The sequence below is a fragment of the Tupaia chinensis genome, unplaced genomic scaffold (genome assembly GCF_000334495.1).
Source record: "Tupaia chinensis unplaced genomic scaffold, TupChi_1.0 Scaffold000569_1, whole genome shotgun sequence".
Taxonomy (NCBI): Eukaryota; Metazoa; Chordata; class Mammalia; order Scandentia; family Tupaiidae; genus Tupaia; species Tupaia belangeri.
The window spans coordinates 573,135-595,892 of NW_006160083.1; the positions used below are offsets into that span (position 1 = coordinate 573,135).

Below are 22,758 nucleotides of genomic sequence, written 5' to 3' on the forward strand. Positions count from 1 at the left end.
TCTCATCCCAAATTCATGGGATACCTTTAGGTGTCTGAAGAGAAGTGAGTACCATAACATGCTGCATAAGGCAGACCACATATACAGCAGTGGTCTCAGAAGAAGCAGATAGGCTGTACTGTATAGCCCAGGTGTGTAGTAGGCCGTACCATCTAGGTTTGAGTAAGTACACACTGTGATGATTGCACAGTGATGAAATTGCCTAGCAGTGCGTTTAGTGGAATGTGACCCTATTGAGCAATGACTGACTTATAAGAAAAAAATCTTAGTGCTAAGGAGACTAGAGGGAGAGATGGGGATTGTGACAGACTAGCTCATGACTGTGTGGAAGGAGCAAATGTTATTCTTCAACTGTGGAGATGCAGCAATGGCATCCAGAGTTACCAAACATCATTTTATAAGAAAGGATGAAAACCTGGACTATAATAGTGAAATGTCTGAGGGGACCAGCAGATGGTATGATAGTTATGGCACTGGATCCCACCTGACCAACTCTACGGTTTGAGTCCCAGACCCAACAGCTTAAGAGATAAGCCTGTCATGTGTGCATCTGGGCCCAAAATCCCCAGAGGAGAACGGAGGAGAAGAGATCGTGGCATGGCCATCCCCTTGGGGGGTGATTTCTTACTTTCCCTCTCACTCTTTTGTCTATCTCTGGTGAGCATATGTGCTCTATTGCAAACTAATTAAAAAAAAAAAAAAGTGAGATTTTCTCACTTTAAAATTGTGTACTCAAATATTTTGTCCAAAATACTGTGCAGGTCAAACCAAACACTTCTGTGACCCAGATAATAGGTTTCCCATTTGATAAATCTCTTCTCCAGAGGAACAAAATAATAATAGTTTTCTGTAATAACCAAAGAAAATCAAGTATCAATTATTTATTTTTCTTACATCCTTCTGCACACAATGACTACCTGAACACTTTTTTATTATTTTTATAGCTTTTTTAGATTTAATTACTTATTCTATTAGAAATAAAAACAGAGAAGCAGGCATACCAGCAGGGTCTTCACATTGTGACCCAACACAGCTAGCCTGGATTACAGACTCTCTTATGCCTGACATGCTAAGGGAAGTGTCAGGACATGAACCCAGAACCTTTCCCATGTGAGTCCACTTGCTTTACCACTGTGCCACCAGCTGGCCCCACTTTTTATTATTAATAAACCAGTAGTGGGACCAGCAGTTGGCATAATGGCTATGTCGCTGGACTCCCATATAGTTGACCGTGGTTCGAGTCCTGGACTGGTGGCTTAAACTCACACCAGGCGCATAAGCGTGTGTGCCCAAGATCCCAAGAAGAGAATAGAGGAGAAGGGATTGCGGCGTGGCCATCCCTGCTGGGGGCAGATTTCTCACTTTCTGTCTCTTTGTCTGTCTCTGTCTTTCTGGCGAGCACATGCACCCTATAGCATAAACCTCTCCAAATAAATAAATAAATATAAATAAATAAACCAGTAGTAATAATAGAATGATCAGATTATTTTCAAATCTCGTGTTTTCAAATACTAACAGACTTATAGCATCAAAACCAGCTGTTACCAACCCAAAAGAATTTAGAGTCAAAGGGAAGCATCTGAGCTCACAGCAAAGGTGATAAAGATTTTTACACAGTGTGCTTGCTACCACTGGGTTCTCTTCAAAATTCAATAGGGCAGCATTTCCACACTTTAATAGAGTGAATTATATTTGAATGTTATATGTGTTGAGTGATGAATTATTTGTGCACAAAAGCTGGTCCTGCAGGCTTCGCTAAGATTGTCTCCCCATCCTTCACTGTACTCTAGTAATTTCATCCTCCAACAGGGACATTTGTATCTGGAGACATGTTTGGTATCACAACTGGGGAAGGGGAGATGCTACTGGCATCTCATGGGCAGAAGCCAGGGAGGCTGCTAACCTTCCTACAACAAACAGCACAGCTCCCATGACAGAATTGTCTGGCCCAAAATGTCAATGATGCTGAGATTGAGAAATCTCGCTCTGCCCTGACCCAACATGTTCTCAATACACCCCAAATAGCCCCTTAGAGATTGGAGAGGAGATGTGGCCAAGATCATTAGGAAATAGATTTATTGTTGGTCAGTCTGGAACATGTGGAGTCCAGATGATACCAGAGTAGACTCTGACATTGGATCTGAGGCATAGTTTTCCACTCCTTGATTTCCCAAGGCAGGGGAGGTTGGAGGCGGGTATCTGGGGATGGTTCCTCTCTTCTCTTGGATTCACCCTGCCTGTTCCTCCTCAAATTTGGTCCCTAACTTCTGGTTTCCAGGGCTGCCACACAAGCCCACCCCTGGCCTCTCGGTGGAGGAAAGCCTTTCTGTCTACCTCCTTTCTTACCCTCTCAAGTCTCTTTCCATTCATTGTTCACCCTCTGCCTCCTAGGAGCCTCCTCTTTCTTGGCCTCTGGCTCGGTTCTATCTGGCTGGAGTTTCTGTACCTTTTACTCAGCCACGATTGTCATCTTCATCATAGTGAATCTTCTCTGTGGTGGTTTTGTTACACTAAAAGAGTTTGGGGCTCTCTCTAAAGTTTCAGTCATGTTAGTCCTATAGCTTTAATATAACTGTATCCTCCAAAAAATGAGATGGAAGACATTTTTTTAAGCCTTCCACATTTTTACAAATTATCATGGATTGAAAAATCTGCAAATTGGGGTCACAGATGTCATAGTGTTTAAAGATGCTGGACTCCCACAGGACCAACTGTGGTTCAAGTCCTGGACCTGGTGGATTGCTTTCTCACATTCTTTCTCTGTCTCTCTCTGGTGAGCATACATGCCCTATAGCAAATTAAAAATAAAAATAGTAATGATAATAAATCAAATTAAATAATTCTCAAAAAATGTTTTAAAAAGAAAAAAATCCGCAAATTTACAGGACAACACTGAAGAGTTAGAGACAGACCTCCTTACCACACATGCAGGGACTGCAGAGTAGGAAACCTGCAAGAAGAGATGCTGAAAAGGACTGGCACCAGAAATCCCTCTAAAACAAGACATGCTTCCTCCCAGGGCCCTCTCTTCCCTGCAGAGTCCATGTGTTCTCTGAGCTCTGCACACCTGAGTTGGAAGAGGCTAGGCAGACAAGCAAAGAGGAGCTCTTTGACTCCCTTCCAGATAAAAGCATGTCCCTGGTGGGTCAAGAAGTGTATCACTAAGGCAGAGAGCCCACATCCTTATTGTTCTATTTTGCTTTGCTGTTGTTTGCAAATTAGAAAAGTCATGCCCACTCAGGAGGAACTAAGTTCCTAACACGAAGGCACAGAGTGTCTACAGTGAGAGCTTCCTCCCCAGGAGGAATTTTTTTCATATCATTTCATTTCTTTCTGTTTGTCTTTCTTTCTCTTTCTCTATTTCTTAATTGCCAGAGGGTGTATACACTCACTAGAGAGGCAGAAACAGAGGGGGTGGGGGGGAAAGACACCCTTTAATGAGGCATAGTCACGCCTCAATCCCTTCTCTTTCCTTTTTCCATTCGGTTGAGATTTAGGGTGCACAACATGGCCCTGTGCATTTTTTCAAGCCACTAGGTTGGAATTCCAACCATGGTTGGCCATGTAAGACCTGCCTTCCCTTAAACACTAAGCCATGGGCTGCCCCACCCCCACCCCCTCCCAACATCAGGAGTTTCTTAGACTTAAAAATTCTGGTCTGAACCAGTTCGAGGAAGCCAGAGGCAGTCAGCATTTTCACAATGCAGTAATCAGCTAGCCAAGAGGGTCTGTTCTTTCCAGTTTGTTTTCTGAGACATGGAATCCTCTGAGTAAAGCGTGGCTGTACATGGGTCTCAGTCTCATCAACAAAAGACTATCAGCCACTGTGATTGTCATATAACTGGCCAGTGGGCTGCATTTGCTCCTGGTTTGTGGTTCTTCAGGGTCTCAGCACTTTCCTGGTCAAAGTTAGTACAGGCTGAGGTCAGTGCAGCAGGAGCTGGGGTAGACGCAGATCCCCGCAGGTTGGACAGTGTGTGTGTGAGCCGTCTGTCCACGCATGTCCTGAGCTGGCCTCGCACTACCCTGGCTTGGTGTCAACTGGGCCTTCAGGCATTTACACAACCACAGCCAAAGAAGGAAGAAATGTCCGTGGAGCATTTCCAGGTCCCAAGCCAGCTGGAAGGGAAGGCGCGTATGGATGCTCAACATACCTCTGGCTGGGCTTGTCTGCTCCTGTCTGCAGGACTTCTAGGAGAGCCTCTCCCTGGAAAAGTTACAGGCAAGGAAAAGCAGCAGGGTAGGAAGGATCAGGGAGGGGCAGGCACAGTGGCTTTTAACTGCTCTCTCACTCTGGAGAAAGCCGAATATGGCATACTGTTCCCAGGGGTTCGCCTGGCCCCACTTAAAGTCCTTAGGTCTAGAGAGTACTGCTACTCCCTCTCCATGTGGCACCTTTACAGAGGGTGGTCGGTTATTCAGTGATGTTGCCTAAACTTATCATAAACACTAAATGAATTATAGTTCTGTTTTATTTTTAAGTGGAAAGTGATACAAAATACTTTGGGAGACTGGACATATTAGAAGACTGTAAACGAACAATTACATGTTCCCTCACAGAAGGGAGCTGGAGCATGAATTACATTTATTTCCTTTTCAGTTTGTATTGGTTGAGTCTTTAAAGCCATACAGGTATGATAAAAGAGTAAAGTGACCGTATGATTTAAAAAGATAGGAAAGCAGAAAAGTAACACGCCAGTCATGTTACACAGGTGGCATAGTGATTAAGGCACTAGACTCTCATGTGGCTGGCCACAGTTTGAGTCCAGGACCTGGCGACTTGTTTTCTCTCTCTCTCTGTCTCTCACTGTCAAGCACACATGCCCTATAGCAGATTAAAAATTAATTACCTCTCTTTTTTTAAAGTTCATGGAAAATGGATATGATGGAAAAACTATGCATGGATTTCAATTTCTTTTTTACCCTAAAATAAAGTCACACTTTAATTTAATTTACTCACGGACATTTTGAAGGTTCCTTATATAACCAGGAGAGAGAAGAGAGAAAGAAATTAAGTGAAGGGTAGACAGAGCGCACACAGCACCCACTAGGGGAGGAAAGCTGTTCCAGAGTCGCCTTTTGGCTTTGCACTGCGATTTCCCACCCAGCATGCTGCCAACTCAGAGGGTGACTGACTGTGGCCCTCCTGCCGTCCCCATTTGGTCTCCTCTCTGGTGTGATCATTGTAAGTTTGGACAATCATGATTTGCCAGCTGGTGGTTGGGCTATAGGTAAAGTCTGAATGACAGTTGGAACTCCTCCTGCTATTGTCCCCCACCCCTAGGGACCCCCTGTAAGGGGCTTAAAGCACTCCACCCACAATGGAAGCTGAGACATCCAAGGAGGGGTCATAGCGCTACCTGTCCCCCATGTGCCTGGAGTCCTATTGAAATGAGTCAATAAGCCAAGACATAAGAGCTCTCAGCAGCACTGTCATTGGGTCAGTGCTCAGTGCTGAGGTCAGGGGCCCACTGTGGGCTGACCCAGCCACTGCTGGAACCTCTTCTCTCAACTCTCTGTTCTCAGTGCTCAGTGACCTGTGGAAAGGGCTACAAACAAAGACTGGTCTCCTGTAGCGAGATCTACACCGGGAAGGAGAATTACGAGTACAGCTACCAGGCCACCATCCACTGCCCAGGCACACAGCCCCCCAGCGTGCATCCCTGCTTCCTGCGTGAATGCCCTGTCTCAGCCACCTGGAGGGTCAGCAACTGGGGCAGTGTAAGTACACATTGAGTCCTCAGTCTGGAAGCCTTCGGACCTCAAACCCTGCCTTACACAGGTCCTGTGTGACCCTCTCTCTTGGGTAAATTTACTTCAGGACAGCCTCTGCTGAGAGGTGGGACTTAGCAGGAGATGGGCTGATAGCAATAGAAGGAATCTCCTCCTGTGTGGCAGTCTTGTTTGGTGGTTAGAACATGTACCCTGAAGCCAGATAGCTGGATATGAATCCCAGTTTTGCCACTTCCCAAATGAATGACCTTGGGCACATTGTATCAGTTTTATGTTTCAATTTCCTCATCTGCAAAATGGGTGGTTGTGGAACTGAAATGAGTTTATATATATTAAAAAACAGGTATTAGAGCAAATTTGGCATTACATATATTTCAACACAATTTTTTTAAAAAATTGAGATTCTAACAATAAGAGTTGCAAAAGTATTAGTTATTATGGGTTACGTTGTTAAGAGGTCTATATGTTCTAGTGCTTCTTCACATAGGCTGTGTCATCACGTTGGAGGTACCACCAGGCAGAATATTTTAAATTGGGACTGCCTGGAAAGTTACCATGGCTCTCACTCTTTAAAAGTAATCAGGCAGGACCAGCAGTTGGTGTAATGGCTATGTCGCTGGACTCCCATGTAGTTGATCGCAGTTCGAGTCCCAGACCCAGTGGCTTAAACTCATGCTGGGTGCGTGTGCTTGAGTGCCCAAGATCCCAAGAGGAAAATAGAAGAGAGGGGGTTGTGGCATGGCCATCCCCCCTGGGGGGTGATTTCTCGCTTTCTGTCTCTCTGGCGAGCGCACGTGCCCTATAGCAAAAACCTTTCCAAAAAAGAAGTAATCAGGCAAATATTTGACAAGTTGAAATAGCTAGAGTCTGAATTCCAGCTCCACTATGACCTTGAATAAATTCCTTAATGTTTGAACCCCAATCTCCCACTTAAAAACCAAACAGTGATAGTCCCATCTCAAAGCATTGTAGTGAGGCTTAAATGAAAAAAACTGTGCATTATATATACAAGACGACTTCAGAAGGCTCATGGAAAAATACAATTAGACTACGATTTTTTTTTTTTTGGTGCAAAAAAATTTTTTAAACTATTATGTAGTTTTTTCATAATATGCTTTTTTCCATGAACTTTGTGAAGCCCCTTCATGAATATAATTACAGTCACCCTTCAATATCTAAGGATGCTCAAGTCCCTTATATAAAAAGCACAGTATTTGCATATAACCTGCACATACCCTCCATATACTTTAAATCTTCTCTAGATGTCTTGTAATATCGAATACAATGTAAATGCTGTGTAAATAGTTGCTATACTGTATTGTTAGGACAATAATGACAAGAAAGAGTCTGTACTTGCTTAGTATAGGCAAGCATCATTGCCTCACTATATAGTACATGTTAACAATAACAGCGTTTTCCATCCAAGGTCAATTGAATCCCTGGATGTGGAATCCACAGTTAAAAAGGCAGATTATACATGTAATTTTATGCCTATGTATAGATGTTTCATATATATGTAAATGTGTATACCTATATGTGTAAGTATTTGCATACATGTGTGCTTATAAAGTTTAGCGCAGAGACTGGCCAGCCAGTAGTGAGTGCTCAATAAATGTTAGCAGTTTGTTTTCAGTATTACAGGTCTGAAATGTCACCCTGCATTTGACATCGGGTCTCTGAGCTCCATGGCCTCAGAGGCCCAGTCCTCCCAAGAGTAATGGGCACCCCTCTAACTCAAATTTGCCTTACAGTGCTCGGTGTCTTGTGGCATTGGAGTGATGCACAGATCTGTGCAGTGTTTAACCAATGAGGACCAGCCCAGCCACATGTGCCCTACTGATCTGAAGCCAGAAGAACGAAAAATCTGCCATAACATCTATAACTGTAAGTTGGCCAACTGAGGCTCTTTTTTCTTTCTTTCTTTCTTTCTCTCGTGAGCAGGAGAGAGAGAGAGAGAGTGCATGAGCGAGCAAGCTATAGAGAGACAGGTACTCCTAACAAGGTCTTCACACTGTAATCCACTCTCAGCCCCAGCTGGCCCCGGATCCTGAGCACTTGCACCAGTGTGTTCAGGGAGGTGTCTGGACACAGACCCAGGACCTTCCACATGGGTCAGCTCCACACAATGTTGCATTAGCACTATGCCCCTATCCAGTCCCAACACTATCTGTTTGTAGCATAAAACACAGGGGGTCTTTGTTCACTTGTTTCATTCTCTTTTTAGAAATATATTATAGGGACCAGCAGTTAGCGTAATGGCTATGTCGCTGGACTCCCACATAGCCGACCACGGTTCAAGTCCCGGACCCGGTGGCTTAAACTCATGCCGGGTATGTGTGCGTGCATGCCCAAGATCCCGAGAGGAGAGTGGAGGAGAAGGCATTGTGGTGTCGTCATCCCCCCTACCCTGGGGGGTGATTTCTCGCTTTCTATCTCTCTGTCTCTTTCTGGCGAGCGCATGCGCCCTGTAGCAAAAACCTCTCCCCCCCAAAAAGAAATACATTGTAGAACCTGTTAAAAAATAAATCAATTTCTTTGCTAAAAAGTTACATTGTAAATAATTTAATTTGTTTCATAGACCTATATTGTACATCTCAGAGCATCATATTTTATTTTTGTTATCTGTGTTTTCTAGGTGAGTTACCTCAGACCTGCAAGGAGGTAAAAAGACTCAAAGGTGCCAGTGAAGATGGTGAATATTTCCTGATTGTTAGTGGAAAGGTCCTAAAGGTGAGTGCTGGGTGTCAGTCATTATTTTGAGAATGTTGTTACAGTGAATGATCCTTGCTCTTATCGTCTCATTTATGAGCTGCTCTTTATGGGTGGTTTCCGATCTTTCTTTCAGATATTCTGTGCAGGGATGCAGTCTGACCACCCCAGAGAATACGTGACGCTGATACATGGAGACTCTGAGAATTTCTCCGAGGTTTATGGGCACAGGTAAGAGAACTAGGCTCAGAGGTGCCCAGATGCCTGGAGATGCCTGGAGTTACTTTCCCATCCTCACCAGAACACTCTCTCTAAATTAGATTGCACAACCCAACAGAATGTCCCTACAATGGGAGCCGTCGTGATGACTGCCAGTGTCGGAAGGATTACACAGCAGCTGGCTTTTCCAGCTTCCAGAAAATCAGAATAGACCTGACCAGCATGCAAATCATAAGTGAGTTCAGTGGGGTGTCATGTGGGAATGTGTTCATTCTTTGTTCGTTCAGTCAGCAGACGTGTCCTGCACATTGGCTGGGGGCGAGCTCCTGACACTGTGAAGAGGAATATACAAGGGGCAGCAGTGCAGTATCGCCAGGCCCGTCTAGCCTGCATGAGAACGGAGTTCAGTCCTTGTTCACTGCTGGATGCTTAGTGCCTTGGCAGTACACGGCACATGTATGTGCTTCATCGGATTTGTGATAAAGGCGGGAAAGGAGGGAGAGAGGGAGATTAAAGCACACTGAAGTGGTGTCACTGCAGGGGAGGAATGACATCATCCAGAAAATATGACACCTGAATGGAGAACTTAAGGTTAGGTAGGGGCTGGTCAGGCATGGGGTATGGAAAGCAAAGGTAGTAACTTTACTGTAAGGTATAGGAAACAGTTGGTACAAAAGTCTAGAGCTAAGAGAGCCATGTGGATACCTTCCATACCTCCTGGCCACTAAGCCAGTGCCCGCTAGCACAGTGTACATGCTTACATGGAAGGAAAGTGAATTGTATCTGATTGTGGATTCATGGAAGAAAATTAGCTAGAATTACCTTTGCTAAACCAGCTTGTGCATGGGCTGATTTCATATTCTGGCCAGCACTGCATATGTGTAAGAGAAAGTAATTGTAGGAGTGGTTGAAGACAGCTAAATTATCCAAACATGTGACCTTGAATAGAAGGAAACCAGAAATCATGAATAATTTATTCTTCTTCATTGCCATTGTACCCATAATATCGCATTGCTTTCCCCTTGCAGTAGATAAAACTTGATTTGTACCCAAATATTTTGAGTTGCTTTCAGCTAGGTTGAATGGCAAAGGATCTACAGTTTACTTAGAAAATGCTCCACTAAGACCCAGGTGTTCTACCTGCTGGAGCAGCATGAGCCCTTTCCCCAAAGAATGGGGCACCTAAGATTTCCCTCCCGGTAGATTTCTGCGGTTAACTGCAGAAAGGTGATTCCACCTGCAGTCCCACAGGCAGCCTTTACAGAACCCTGAATTTGACTCTTCCTTATCCATTTAGAGTGCTCGTCTCAGGATCTAAATCAGAGGTTAAAAACATGAGCTCAGGGTCAGCATTGTTTTTATTTACTTAAGAAAGCAACAACAACAAAAACACCTACAAGCTAGCCCCAAACTTGAGAAACTAACATTAATAATTTCAAGATGTAGATACTAATTGCTTCACATTTTGTCAGTTCTGGTGCTGAGGCCACAGGAGGACAGCTAAAACCTCAGGGATGACTTCTAAGTAGCTGGAAATGCATTCCTGGCTGGTTTCCCTGTTCTTAGCCTGGGTTGTGGTGTGACAGAAGGTTCACAGTTGTCTAGTATAATGCTGTAAGTGAGGTGATTCACACACTTATTTATGTAGGAATCAATTCCAGAGTCATTTTAAACCCCATTTTTGGCCTCTAGATTGTGAGGAAACAGATAGTCAGTGCTGTTAAAACCTGGGAACAAAACGCTCAGAACCAGACACAACGTGGATCAAGCAGTTATACATCTGGAATTATTTGCTCACTAATACTTTGAATTTTTTCTTTCTCTCCCATTTGCTCTTATTATTCTTTCCTTTTGTCTCTGTGTTCATATTCTGTCCCTTCCCTGCCTCCTCCTCCCACTCTTATTTTCCTTTTTCTTTAACTCTTTCTCCTCCAACAGCCACTGACTTACAGTTTGCAAGGACAAGTGAAGGACATCCTGTCCCTTTTGCCACAGCTGGTGACTGCTACAGTGCTGCCAAGTGTCCTCAGGTATGTTCTTGGACCCTCTTCCATAAGATTAATCTCCCACCGTAGCCTAGGGGCACCTTCTGTTGTATCTGTTTCTGGGAATATAATCAGAATGCTAGCTCTGGAGGACAGTTTGGCCACATGTATCAAGACCCTCACAAATGCTCACAGTGTTTAATCCCATAATGCCACTACAAAGAGTGATTCCTGGAAAAACAATCACAGCTACACACCTAAATTCTGTGTTCAGCAAAACACATCATTACAATGCTAAAAAAATTAGAAACAAATTAGATGTCAGATAAATAGGGCTTAGTTACACAAATTATGCTATTTAATAAAATAACTGTTGTCTGTGGAGTGCTGGTAAGTGTCTAATGACTAACTGTCCAAGAAAAAGGAAGGAGGATCTTTGTACCATTTGCCAATTTCTCTGGTGTAAATATTCTCCTCATGATTGATTTCAGGCTATCAAAATTATGTCACTAAATAGAGAGTTGGGAAGAGAAGCACATAATTGACTCTCAGAGGCCAGTATAAGTGGGTCCAACACATTACTCTCAGCCATTAAAAATTCCAAATACTGCAGGACCAACAGTTAGCATAATGACTATGTTGCTGGACTCCCATGTAGTCGACTGCGGTTTGAGTCCTGAACCTGGTGGCTTAAACATACACGTGCGCATGTGCGTGCATGCCCAAATCCCAAGAGTAGAATGGAGGAGAAGGGATTGTGGCGTGGCCATCCCCCCGGGGGATGATTTCTCACTTTCTGTCTCTCTGTCTTTCTCTGTCTTCCTGGCAAGCACACGCGCCCTAAAGCAAAAACCGCTCAAAAAAGAAAAAAAAAAATTCAAATGTTACATGATATAGAGAATGCTCTGGGATTAGATAGAAAAACAAGTTGTAGGCCAGCAGGAAGTGGTTAAGGCACTGGTCTCCCACATGGTTGACCATGTTTTGAGTCCCAGGCACGGCAGCTTGGAATTCATGCCAGGTGCATGTGTGTGCATGCTCAAAATCCCAAGAGAATGGAAGAGAAGGGATTGTGCATGACCAATCCCCCCTGTGGGGGATGATTTCTCACTTTTCCCTCCCTCCCCAAAGCACACATGCCCTATGGCAAAAACATTAAAAAAGAAAAAACAAGTTACAAAACAAAACATTCTATATCACCTTATCTGTGTTTTAAAATAGTGTACAAATAGAGAAAAATGTGGAAGGACTTTATCAGTATATAATTGAGGGGTATGTTGCTAAGTTTTATTTTATTGGGTTGTCAGAAAAGTCATGACATATTTTTCTGGTTTTCTGTGCAAAAATACACCATAACTTTTCTGACAACCCTTTTATTTATTTATTTATTGTGCTTAACTTTCCCTGGTTTTCTAATTTTTTTAACAAAATGTGAAATATATCTTTTTTAAAAGAAATGGATGTTGGATGTCCTCTCAGGGGAGAAAGAAAATAAACAATTTTGGAGATTCCAAAACTCGCAAAATTTACTTGGGTTTCCTTTGACCCTAACTATAGCCAGAAATGCCTGTAGGATATACCTTAACAAATCAGCTGACATTTCTTAAGGGCTTATTTTATACCAGGACCTTCCTTGTATTAGAGACTCACAAAGGGCCATCCCCAAGGAATGAATCTACTGGAGAGAATGACAAATAAATAACCATGATACAATAATATGTTCTAAAAGCCCTCCAGGACCAAGGTTGGTAGTCGATAGTTGTCACTGACTTGATCTTATACTCCTATTCCTACTTGAGATCTATAAAATTTGTAACATTCAGACCAGAAGTGCAAATTCATTATCTTCTACTGGATTGCTCTTCAGCAGAGCAGCTCAAAGTGGCAATTTTTTGCACATTCGGCAGTTCTGCACTTTCTTGCCTCTTCAGACGTGAGGCAAGCTTTAACTTGCCTTTTGGAACATGTTGTAATAATCAGCCAGCGCTAATTCTGCAAAGCAGGCATTGGTCTTTGCAAGAAGCTCCTCTACTTGGAAGGTGGGATAAACAAAGGGAACTCAATGATTCTGGGCAGGCGAACTTGGCTGTTTTTTTCTTTAGATTTCATGAGGTCTTCACACAACTGTGCCTAGACTCTGTGCTTGGAATTTCTCACCTTGTCTGTGAGCTTTCCAAAGTCTGGGGACCAGTACTGACGATACATCCACAATCCCAAGCACTGTCTCCCAAGATGGGTTTACCCCTAACCCCAGAGGCCTTCCAAAGACAAACACATCTGAATTTTCTTTTAACTAAGTGTTTTCTCAGTCCTACACTTTAACAGGGCAGTGCTAAACATTTTAGAGAAGTGAAGAAAAGGCTCTCAGGGGAGAAAGAAAATAAACAAAGAAAAAAAAAAGCCTTTCGTCCAAGACATTCTCAGGAATCGCAAACTTTTTTTTATTGTATGATGGTCTTTATTTAAAACTTTATTGGCAAAATAAAAAAAAAGAGGGAAAACTTTTAAACAGTTTAACACAGGGCATTATTGCTGAGCTTGTCAGAATAAAGAAGTTCCATTTTAAATGTCCATCTAATTGTCCAAACAAACAATTCTGAATTTGCACATCAAGTTTGCTTTATGAAGTACAGTGTTCATGTTTCAGGCAATCTTTTAAACATATAAATACAAAGAAAATGAAATCAGTCATTTAAAAACTGCATCAAATGAAGGGTATTTTTAAATGTAAATTTATGTTGTCCCTTGTAATAACACATGCCCAATGAAACCCAAAAGCTGGAAAAGCAGTTACAGACTTTTGAAGTGCAGTTTCCTTAGGGCAGTTGATGGCTTCAAACACTCCATTGATATAGGTTGTCTTTCAACAGTAATAGGTTAGTCTTGTCCTACCTTTTGCAAATGTTGTAGGGTTTTCTGGTTTCTATATGTACATCCTTTAGGAAGCTTAAGCAAATGAAAGGTAATTTGCATTTGTTTATTTTAATAATTCAAACAAACGAACTGATTGATTTGCTAAATTCTGACATGGAAGCAACTGCTAAATGGGAAAACCCAAAACCAGAGAGATGGTAATTTGTCCTTTCCCCCAGCATATTCTTCAAACCCTATAGGATACTTATAGAATAAACTGATGAAAGACATGAGTTATTAAATCGGTTTCCAAGGAAATGGTTTGTAGAAAGCACAGTTGTGCAGACAGCTTTAGAGTGGATGGTTCATCCTTTGACCTAATGATTACACAGAAATCAAAGCAGAGAGGTTGCTCTGGTAACAATCTGTTCTTCTTCCTCAGCCATCCCTATTACTTTGGGGATTTATTTATCATAAGGGTAGGTTCACAGAGAGTCCTCACCTTGAAAAATAGCCAATTATGTATTTTTTTTATCCTGATCACAGTAGATATGGTGTTGTTAATTGATGCATATATTGTAGCCAGCATTTACTATACTTGGGCACGTGCTCAGCATTTCCAAATCAGAATAACAGTTAATCCCCACAGTATCCCTAAGAATACCACCCCACATACTTTGTTTAACATTTATTTATTTGTTTGTTTGTTTGTTTGTTTGCTGTGGTTTTCAGGCTGCCAGGTCTGGGACTTAAACTGTGCTTGACCATGTGGGAGTCCAGCTCCTCAACCACCTGCTGACCCCTGAATGCCCCCTTTTTTTTAAAGACCAGGAAAGTGAAGAGTAAAGAAGTTGAATGACTTGCCCCAACCCATGCAGCTGATATTCCTTAGAGGCTGGGTTTGATCCCAAGTATATCTGAATCCATGTTCATGATCGTGAATGTGTCTGATCCCATTTCCAACCAAAATTACTACAACACTGACTCTTGTCAAAAGACAAGACACCAGGATCTTTATTGGATTTAATCATATCTTTTGCAAGTCTTTATAGACCATGTAGTACATGCATAATTCTTAATAGATTTTCCTGTTTAACATTAGTATCAGACGGTAATAGCTACAACTCTTGTGCCTTTAGACCTCAAAGATAAAGCCTTTAGAGGCAAAGATGTCCCAGGACACAGCTAGAAAGAACATTAAGCCAGCCCAGCCAGTGGCCTGGTGGTAAAGGTGGCTGAATCCCATGGCCTACTACACAGTTCAAGTCCCAAATCTGATGACTTGAAAAACACCCTGGGCATGTATGCCCAAAAGCCTAAGAGGAGAATGGAGGAGAGGAGACTGTAGTGTGGCCATCCCTCCCTGGGGACGGGAAGGATGGGGGTTGAGGAGTCTGTCTCTGGTGAGCATACACACCCTATAGCCAAGAAAAAAAAAAAAGAATACGACTAGTCAAGAGAAGGCAGCAGCGGACTCCAGTGTATGCAGAGGCTGGGAAGGAGGGCCTTGAGCCTGAGGAGAGCCACAGTCACAAACACCTGGGAGATGAGACCTCTCGGCATAAGAACCACTAACATCTATATAGTGCTGTCATCAAAAATCATTTCCAAAAGTATATTTTGGATGTCACCTATGTCTGCAAATTACATGTATTCTGCCTCCTGTCTAGTCACTTCTTACTCACAGGTTAGATCTTACTAACCTGTTTTACAGATGGGCTCACGAAGTTTAAGCCACTTGCTCCAGATCACACTGGAAGACAGTAGAGGAGTAGGGATTATGGGGTCAGTCTACCCCCTTCCCAGGCTTCCTCAGGCCCAGCACTGGGCTTTGGGAGCTAGCAGATCCTCTGCTGGAACTGCCCTGTGACTGGTGGGCTGTTAGCAGAATCCTCGGGCTCTTCTCATCAGGTGCTAGTGGTGCCCCCCACACCCTTCCTTCTACCAGCTGTGACAAACCACAGTCACTGACCCTGCCAAATTGCCCCTGGGGACAAAACCAACCCACTGACAACTGCCAGCTTAGACCAGACCAAATCCTTTAGCTACATTTGTGAGCAGGAATCCTATCTACACCCATTTTACTGATGTGGAGTCTAAGGTTCCCGAAGGGTTTATAAACTCTTAGTAAATATTTATGGGGCTCGCACAGGAAGGAGGCCTCCAACTGCTCCTGGTCCTGGAAGTCTCAATTGCAAAACTAGGATGTAATATTTAATGAGAGTCTTCCTAGTGTCTGTTTATAGGTTACACAGCTGATATAAATGAGCAGAGCATACCAAACCCCTGTCCTCCATTTCAGGTTGCAAAGATGAAATGAATACTTAAGAGCTGCTTAGGAAATGAAGCACGATGCCCACGTTTTTGTATCTCTACTAAGTACCAGCCATGAGCTACATGACTGGTTTTATTTGATCCTTACTACAGTACTCTGGGGGAGGTACTTTCCATTTTACAGATGAAAAAACTAAGGTTCTCCAAAAGCTTGAAAATTATGTCTGGGGTCTAATCCCATGAAAGGGCTTCTTCCACACTGAATTCCACCTCACCACTTTCCTCTTACTTAATAGGAGACTGCATGGCAGAGTACAGGATAGATGCGTGGAGGCAGAAAGCAAACACCAAAGTGTGTGCATGTAGAACATTTTTAGCTCTGAAATAGCTCCTTATGGGTCAGAAGTCAAAAACAAAAAACTATTTCAGAATCTTTTTTTTCTTTTCTTTTCTTTTTTTTTTTTGAAAGACACATGGAGAAAGCAAGGAGAGGGTCCCTGTGCTGCAATGTCCTTAAATATAGCCAAGTATCTAAGACCACGTTTTGAAAGATAGCCCTGTGGGTCCAGCAGGTGGTGTGGTGGTTAGGGTTCTGGACTCCCACACGAACAACCGTAGTTTGAGCCCCAGGCTTGCTTTCCTTCTCTCTCTCTCTCTCTCTCTCTCTCTCTCTCTCTCTCTCTGGTGAGTTTTAAAATTACAATAATAAATAAGTAAAAGTAAATAAATAATTCTTTAAAAGAAAGAAAGGGACCCTTGGAGCCCATTGTGAAGATCCTGTTGATCCCTTTTCCCGGGCCTGAAAGAAGCCCAACCCCAGACTGATTCAGGATGGTCTTAAGCAGGCTAAGCGCGCCCTCTCCTGGCCATTCCGGGAAAGCCCCTTTGCTTTGAAGTCCCGCCCTGCTGTGCTTGGTACGTTGTGTGTTGATCCCTGCAGGGAGCTGGAAACCCAGGAAGCTTTGGCAAGGAGATCTTGTTAGAAAAATTACACTGTGGCATTTTGTTCCTGAAGGAATCTGATAATTGTGAGCAACATCAGGATTGCTGTGCTAGGGAGGCCAAATGAGGTGGTTGTGAGAGTGAGGACTTTGAAGTCAGGAGGCTGTGACTTAGGCCCCTTACTGCATCCTAAGAGGTTAATCACTTCAGACTGAGGCGGGCCTCAGTTTCCTATCTTAAACACTACCCCCTTTAAATAGTTCTCACAGTAACAAGATGATGCACATAAAGTGCCTGGCCCTGACGAACCAAAACAAAACACCATCAATAATTAGTAATTATCATAATTAATGTCTTCCTTTCCAAAGTGCTTTTTGTCATCTTTACTTTTGCTTGGAACAGCACGTGGACTAAGCATCTTTTTCATTGGTCACTGATTCCAGGGTCGTTTTAGCATCAACCTTTATGGAACTGGACTGTCTTTAACCGAATCTGCCAGGTGGATATCTCAAGGGAATTACGCGGTCTCTGACATCAAGAAGTCACCGGTAAGGGTATAGGTTGGTCCCAGGATGGCTTTTGTCCTCATTTCTTTCTTGTGTAACTGTGGTGATGGTGCTTTCTCACTTCCTCAAGTCATCTGCAAAATGTCAGGAAGAAAATGTAGGAAATAAATCGAGAGCAAAATGCTATTATGTTAGTGCAACAGGATGAGCCTTGCCTCCCTTCTGGAGAATTCTGCCTCCATGTGTGAGCATCAGAACCATCTGAGTAATTGGAAGGGCTGCCTGACCAAGAAGCTAAAGGAGACGCCTCTGTCGAGCATGGGGTTCAGGAGTGCAGTTAGCCAGTGGGCAGTTCACTTTTGTGAACCCAAAGGGAGATATCTTTTTTGTTTTCTCTCAAAGAATTGAAATACAAATGGGGCTAGAAGAAAGTTAACTTGTTAGGTGATGTTTCCAAATAATTAGAAGTCCATGCACAGGCTTCCATAATCAGTTTTTTATGCTTTAAAATCTTGCTGCTCAGAATGTAGCACTTGGCACGTCAGGATCACCTGGGAACTGATGGAAATGAAGGTTCTGGGGCCCCAGACCTACTGGCTTAGGATCTGCACATCAACAAGGTCCTCAAGTGATATGTCAACGCAGTACAGTGGCAGAAGCTCTGACTTGAGTACCTCTTCTCAGCCTGAGTGTGCGTTGGAGTCACCTGGGGGAGTTCAAAATACACACACCCAGGTCCCTCCTACCCAGATGGACCACAGTGGAATCCCTGAGGATGGAGCCTCTGGCAAGGGTGGGAATTAAAACTCCCCCAGATGATTCTCGTGTGTAGCCAGGCAGCACTGCTGCCCCTTACAGCCTTCCCTCTGGAGTTCTGAGAACAATCTCTGTCCAAGCCTTACCTTTAGATTGCCTCAGAAATGTGAGCAGGGGAGGCAGAAGAAGAGAACCGAGAAGGTAGAGTTTTATTCCAAAGGAAGGTTGCCAGATGAGATGCAAGATACCCAGTTAAACCTTTCATTTAAATAGCAAGCTTTTTGCTGTTAAGTATGTCTTGAACATTTCATGGAACATTCTTACACTGAAGAAATATATGTTTATTGGAAATTCAAATCTCAATGAGTGTCCTGTATTTTTATTCATTAAACCTACCAACCCTATCAGAAACACTCCCACCTTATCAAAATTAGATTGTTTAGAAGTAGATTTCCTGGCTTCTGCTCCCGCCCAGGTAGAGAGAAAATATCCAATTGTCACTTTTTGGGAAAATCTTGGCCTCTTTATCTATATTTCTAATGGCAAGGGTTAAATTTGAGTTTTGGGGAAAAACTATCTTACCTCCTCTTTTCTCCATTGAAGCCAGTCAGTAACCTCAAATCTGATTAATTTGCCACATTGATTGCTCTTAAATTATTTGTTAAAATATTTTTCATTGCACTGGACAGAGTAAAGACATAAAGACACTGCTTTTAAAAGTGCTATGAACTTGCAGTATTCTTTCCTTTCCTCTTTTCTTCAAAGTCTACCCATTCTGGGGTGTTTTTAATGGATAAATAAAGATGTATATTTTTATAATGTGCATCATCTTTTAAAATATGTTATATGTTATGTGGCAATGACTCAGAAGAACAACAACAGAAACTTTTCAAAACCTGGTTTCAGGAAACTATGTAAACTGTAACAGAAGCTGATTCTATTATAGTTGTCAGCAGTCACTGCACTTTGAACTATAGAAACAAAAATAATTAAAGTCTGCAGCGCCACCTTCTGGAAAAAAATATCACTACACCAGCAGTTCCCAAGCCTTTTGGAACAGCTTCGCCTTGTGCTGGAGCGAGCTGGTTTGCCAATTGCCTGTCAGCATTTTTTAATCTTGGTGTTCTATGACAGCTCAGAGAGTCAGATCTCAGAATTGATCTCAAAGGCCTGTCGAGCACTCCTTATGAATACCCAGGAGCTGGGACTGAGCATGCTGTAGCTCCCAGCTGCCTGAAGAAACACCGCTCTGTGCCTGACCTGCAATGTAGTCCACAAAGCTCCAACCCTAGGGATGCTCTGCGGAAATGGGTCTCCACAGCCCAGTGCATTTGGAAGAAACTGTATATTGCATTTTCTTCCTTAAAAGCCACAGTAAGCATTAGAGCATTGGAGGTTGAAAGAGAACATGTGTGACTCAGTTTGGACCAGCATCCCCCAAAGCTGCGATTCTCAAACTCCAGGTGCATCAGCACCACCTGCAGGTTTGGTAGACATGATCAGTGTGGGGAGAGGCCGGAAATTTACATTGTTCACAATTTCCCATGTGAGGCTTAATGTACCTTTTCTGGGACCACTTCTTTGTGTTTTTTTTTTCCCCCAAATGGTTCCACAGTTGTTTTTCACAACACATAGTTTTGTTGTTGGTGGTGGTAGTGGTTTTTAGTTTCTTCCATGAGAGAGACAGAGACAAGTATTGCCAACAGGGCCCTCACTCCACAACCCACCCTCTATCTCAGCTGGCTCAGATCCTGAACATGCATATGCATGACCCAGAATTCTTGGAGAGGACAGAGGATACACCCTGAGACCTTTCCCCCATGAGTCCAGTTGTGGTACCAGTGTGCCACCCTCAGGCCCTCCCCCTTCCCACCCCCCTGGACCACACTTAGAGAATAACTGACTAAATTAAATCTACCACAAAACTTTTCTTTCAAAGTTACACCCTTTGGGTCAGCCAGTGACATGGCAGTTAAGGTGGCTTGATCCTACATGGCCAACTTTGCAGTTAAAGTCCCAAACCTTGCATCTTGAAAAACACACAGTGTGTGTGTGTGTGTGTGTGTGTGTGTGTGTGTATGTGTACATGTGTACCACACGCATGCATGCCCAAAGTCCTAAAAAAGCAGGAGAGATGGAGGAGATGGGATTGTGGCATGATCATTCCCTGTGGGGGGTGTTTTATTACCTCAGCCCCCGTTTTTCTCTGGCAGGTGCATGCTTTCTCTAGCAGGTTATTAAAATATAAAAACAAAGTTACACCTTCCAGTGTCCCAAATAACCAGTGTTTATGGAACACACTTTGGAAATTGTGTGATATTCTGCTCCTACTCAATCCCCACCACTATTTCACCCTGAGGGATCAGAGCCCATTCTCTTCTGTGACATTCAGACCCCAGCCAGTTATAATCTACTCCTTTCTAAACAGCCCTGCTTTGGCTCAGCCCTTACATAATCATTCCCCACTTTCTCCTACCTTCCTGCCGGGAAAAAACATGAAAACCTCAATTTTCAGATATAGTGATTGTAAGCAGCTCTTGGTCAGGAAAAAAAAAAAATTATCTTGGTCCTAAGCTCAAAAATCAAAATAAGGTCCAGGAGATGGCATAGTGGTTAAGGTGCTGGACTCCCACATGGCCAAACGTGGTTCAAGTTCCAAACCTGGTGGCTTGTTTTCTCACTTTCTCTGTCTCTGATGAGCACATGCCCTAGGACAAATTTTTGAAATAATAAATAAAATTAAATAATTATTTTTAAAAATCAAAACAAAACCTTATTACTGTGAAGTGATAGAATTGCTCAGGGGTATAGGACAACTCAAGGTTTTCAGCTTCTAGTTCAGACAGAAAATTGACAGAACTGATTAGGATTATTTCATGGTAACAGATGAGTTTCATCATTGGCAGTACTAGGTCTATAACACCAATAAATTCAAAGGCCTTCCATAAAAGACCTACTGAAAAATAGTGTGATGAATAACCATAGGCTTTTAACATCCTACCATTTCATAAGCTTTATAAATGTATATAAGTAAAGCTTTTTCTGCTCCCTTCATATTTTATTGCCCTCAGTTGTTAACATGTCTTAGCAAATCCCACTTAAGTTGTTCTGTAGTAGTTTTCCTCAACTTATTTGAAATAATCTCACTTCAGGACCAGCAGTTGACGTAATGGCTGTGGACTCCCATGTAGTCGACCGTGGTTCGAATCCTGCACCTGATGGCTTAAACTCACACTGAGCATGTGTGCATGTGTGCCCAAGATCCCAAGAGGAGAATGAGAATGAGGAGAAGGAACTGTGGCGTTGCCATTCCCTCTGCGGGGTGATTTCTCACTTTCTGTCTCTCTGTCTCTCTCTTTTTGGCGAGAGACAGAGAGACAGAAATATAGCAAAAATCTCTCCAAAAAAGAAAGAAAAGGAAAGAAAAAAGAAATATTTGGGGACCAGCAGTTAGCATAATGGCTACATTGCTAGACTCCCATGTAGTCGACCGCGGTTTGCATCCCAGACCTGGTGGCTTAAAACTCACTCCGGGTGCATGTGCGTGCCCAAGATCCCAAGAGGAGAATGGAGAAGGGATTGAGGCATGGCCATCCCTACTGGGGGGTGATTTCTCACTTTCTGTCTCTCTGTCTCTCTCTATCTCTCTCTGCCTGGCAAGCGCATGCATAACCCTATAGCAAAACCCTCTCCAAAAAAAAAAAAGAAAGAAATATTTTCACCTGTACTTACTCCACAAAAACTGTTTATATGGAATAGATGTTTAATTACTTTGGCTGGGCATTGTCTCAAATAACCAATAATACATGAACAGTACCAGTAATATCTGTTGACTTCTCAGTAGCCAGAACCACTCAAAATTATTTGTTTTGTTTTTTACATTGACTGTTGATGTGGTTTTCAGTGTCATCAACTTTTTGAGCAACTGCTTTTGCAGAAGGTTGTGTTTCTCTGAACACATTTCTCTAGATGTTACAGTTATGTGAAGTTTAATTACCTCATCACAGGTAAACTGTTTTCCTTGCTTGGCTAATAGATGAGCCACTTGAGAATTTATTTTATTTTGGGAAGGAATGATGCTATGGTAGATATTTAATTTTAAATTTTCTAAATTTCTGATCATTGTTTTTCTGCGCACAAGAATATTGTTATGAGTCTTTAGTTTGGTAATGTTGGTATATAATGTATTCATTTAGCAGTGCTATAGTGCCATTGATTAATGAATAATACTTTTCTAAATTCAAAAGCAAAATAATCCATATAGTATTGTATCTTTAAAAAATTAACATTCAAAGGCTATCTTTCTTGGACTGGCCCTGTGGTCTGGTAGCCAAAGAAGCCAGATCCCACATGGTCAACTGTACATTTCAGGTCCCGGACCTAGCTTTGAAAAACACACCAGGTACATGTACATGTGTACCCCAAATCTAACAGGGGGGGAGAAATGGAGGAGAAGGGATTGAGGTGTGACTACCCACTTATGGGTGTTTTCTCCCTCTTCCAGCTCACCTGTCTCTCTGAGCACATGCACCTTCTGGCAAAATTTAAAAAGAATAAAAATAAAAACCAAAGCATACCTTTCTCTTCTTGATTTGTCATAATAGTATGCACTGGTAATAAACAAATAAATAAAATGCTATGACCTAGCAATGCACATGGCACTCAAAACACTGTCAAGTTCAAACCTGTAGCACTGTGATGTGTAATGCACTGAGCAGTAGTGTGAAACTGAGAGGTGTCACAACTACTCCGTTATTACAACACAAAAGTAGCCATTAGAC

General features: G+C 42.6%; 1 protein-coding gene across 2 annotated transcripts in view; it reads left to right on the top strand.

Moving 5' to 3' along the window:
- Nucleotides 1-22,758, top strand: part of ADAMTS9 (ADAM metallopeptidase with thrombospondin type 1 motif 9) — a 190,574-nt gene that overhangs the window by 163,889 nt on the left and 3,927 nt on the right. For both annotated transcript variants that reach the window (XM_006158026.3, XM_006158025.3), the window contains 7 exons: nucleotides 5,527-5,721; nucleotides 7,485-7,617; nucleotides 8,369-8,463; nucleotides 8,579-8,673; nucleotides 8,763-8,896; nucleotides 10,600-10,691; nucleotides 17,159-17,263. In XM_006158026.3, coding sequence (XP_006158088.1) covers nucleotides 5,527-5,721; nucleotides 7,485-7,617; nucleotides 8,369-8,463; nucleotides 8,579-8,673; nucleotides 8,763-8,896; nucleotides 10,600-10,691; nucleotides 17,159-17,263 — 849 coding nt within the window. The remainder of the gene's footprint in view (nucleotides 1-5,526; nucleotides 5,722-7,484; nucleotides 7,618-8,368; nucleotides 8,464-8,578; nucleotides 8,674-8,762; nucleotides 8,897-10,599; nucleotides 10,692-17,158; nucleotides 17,264-22,758) is intronic.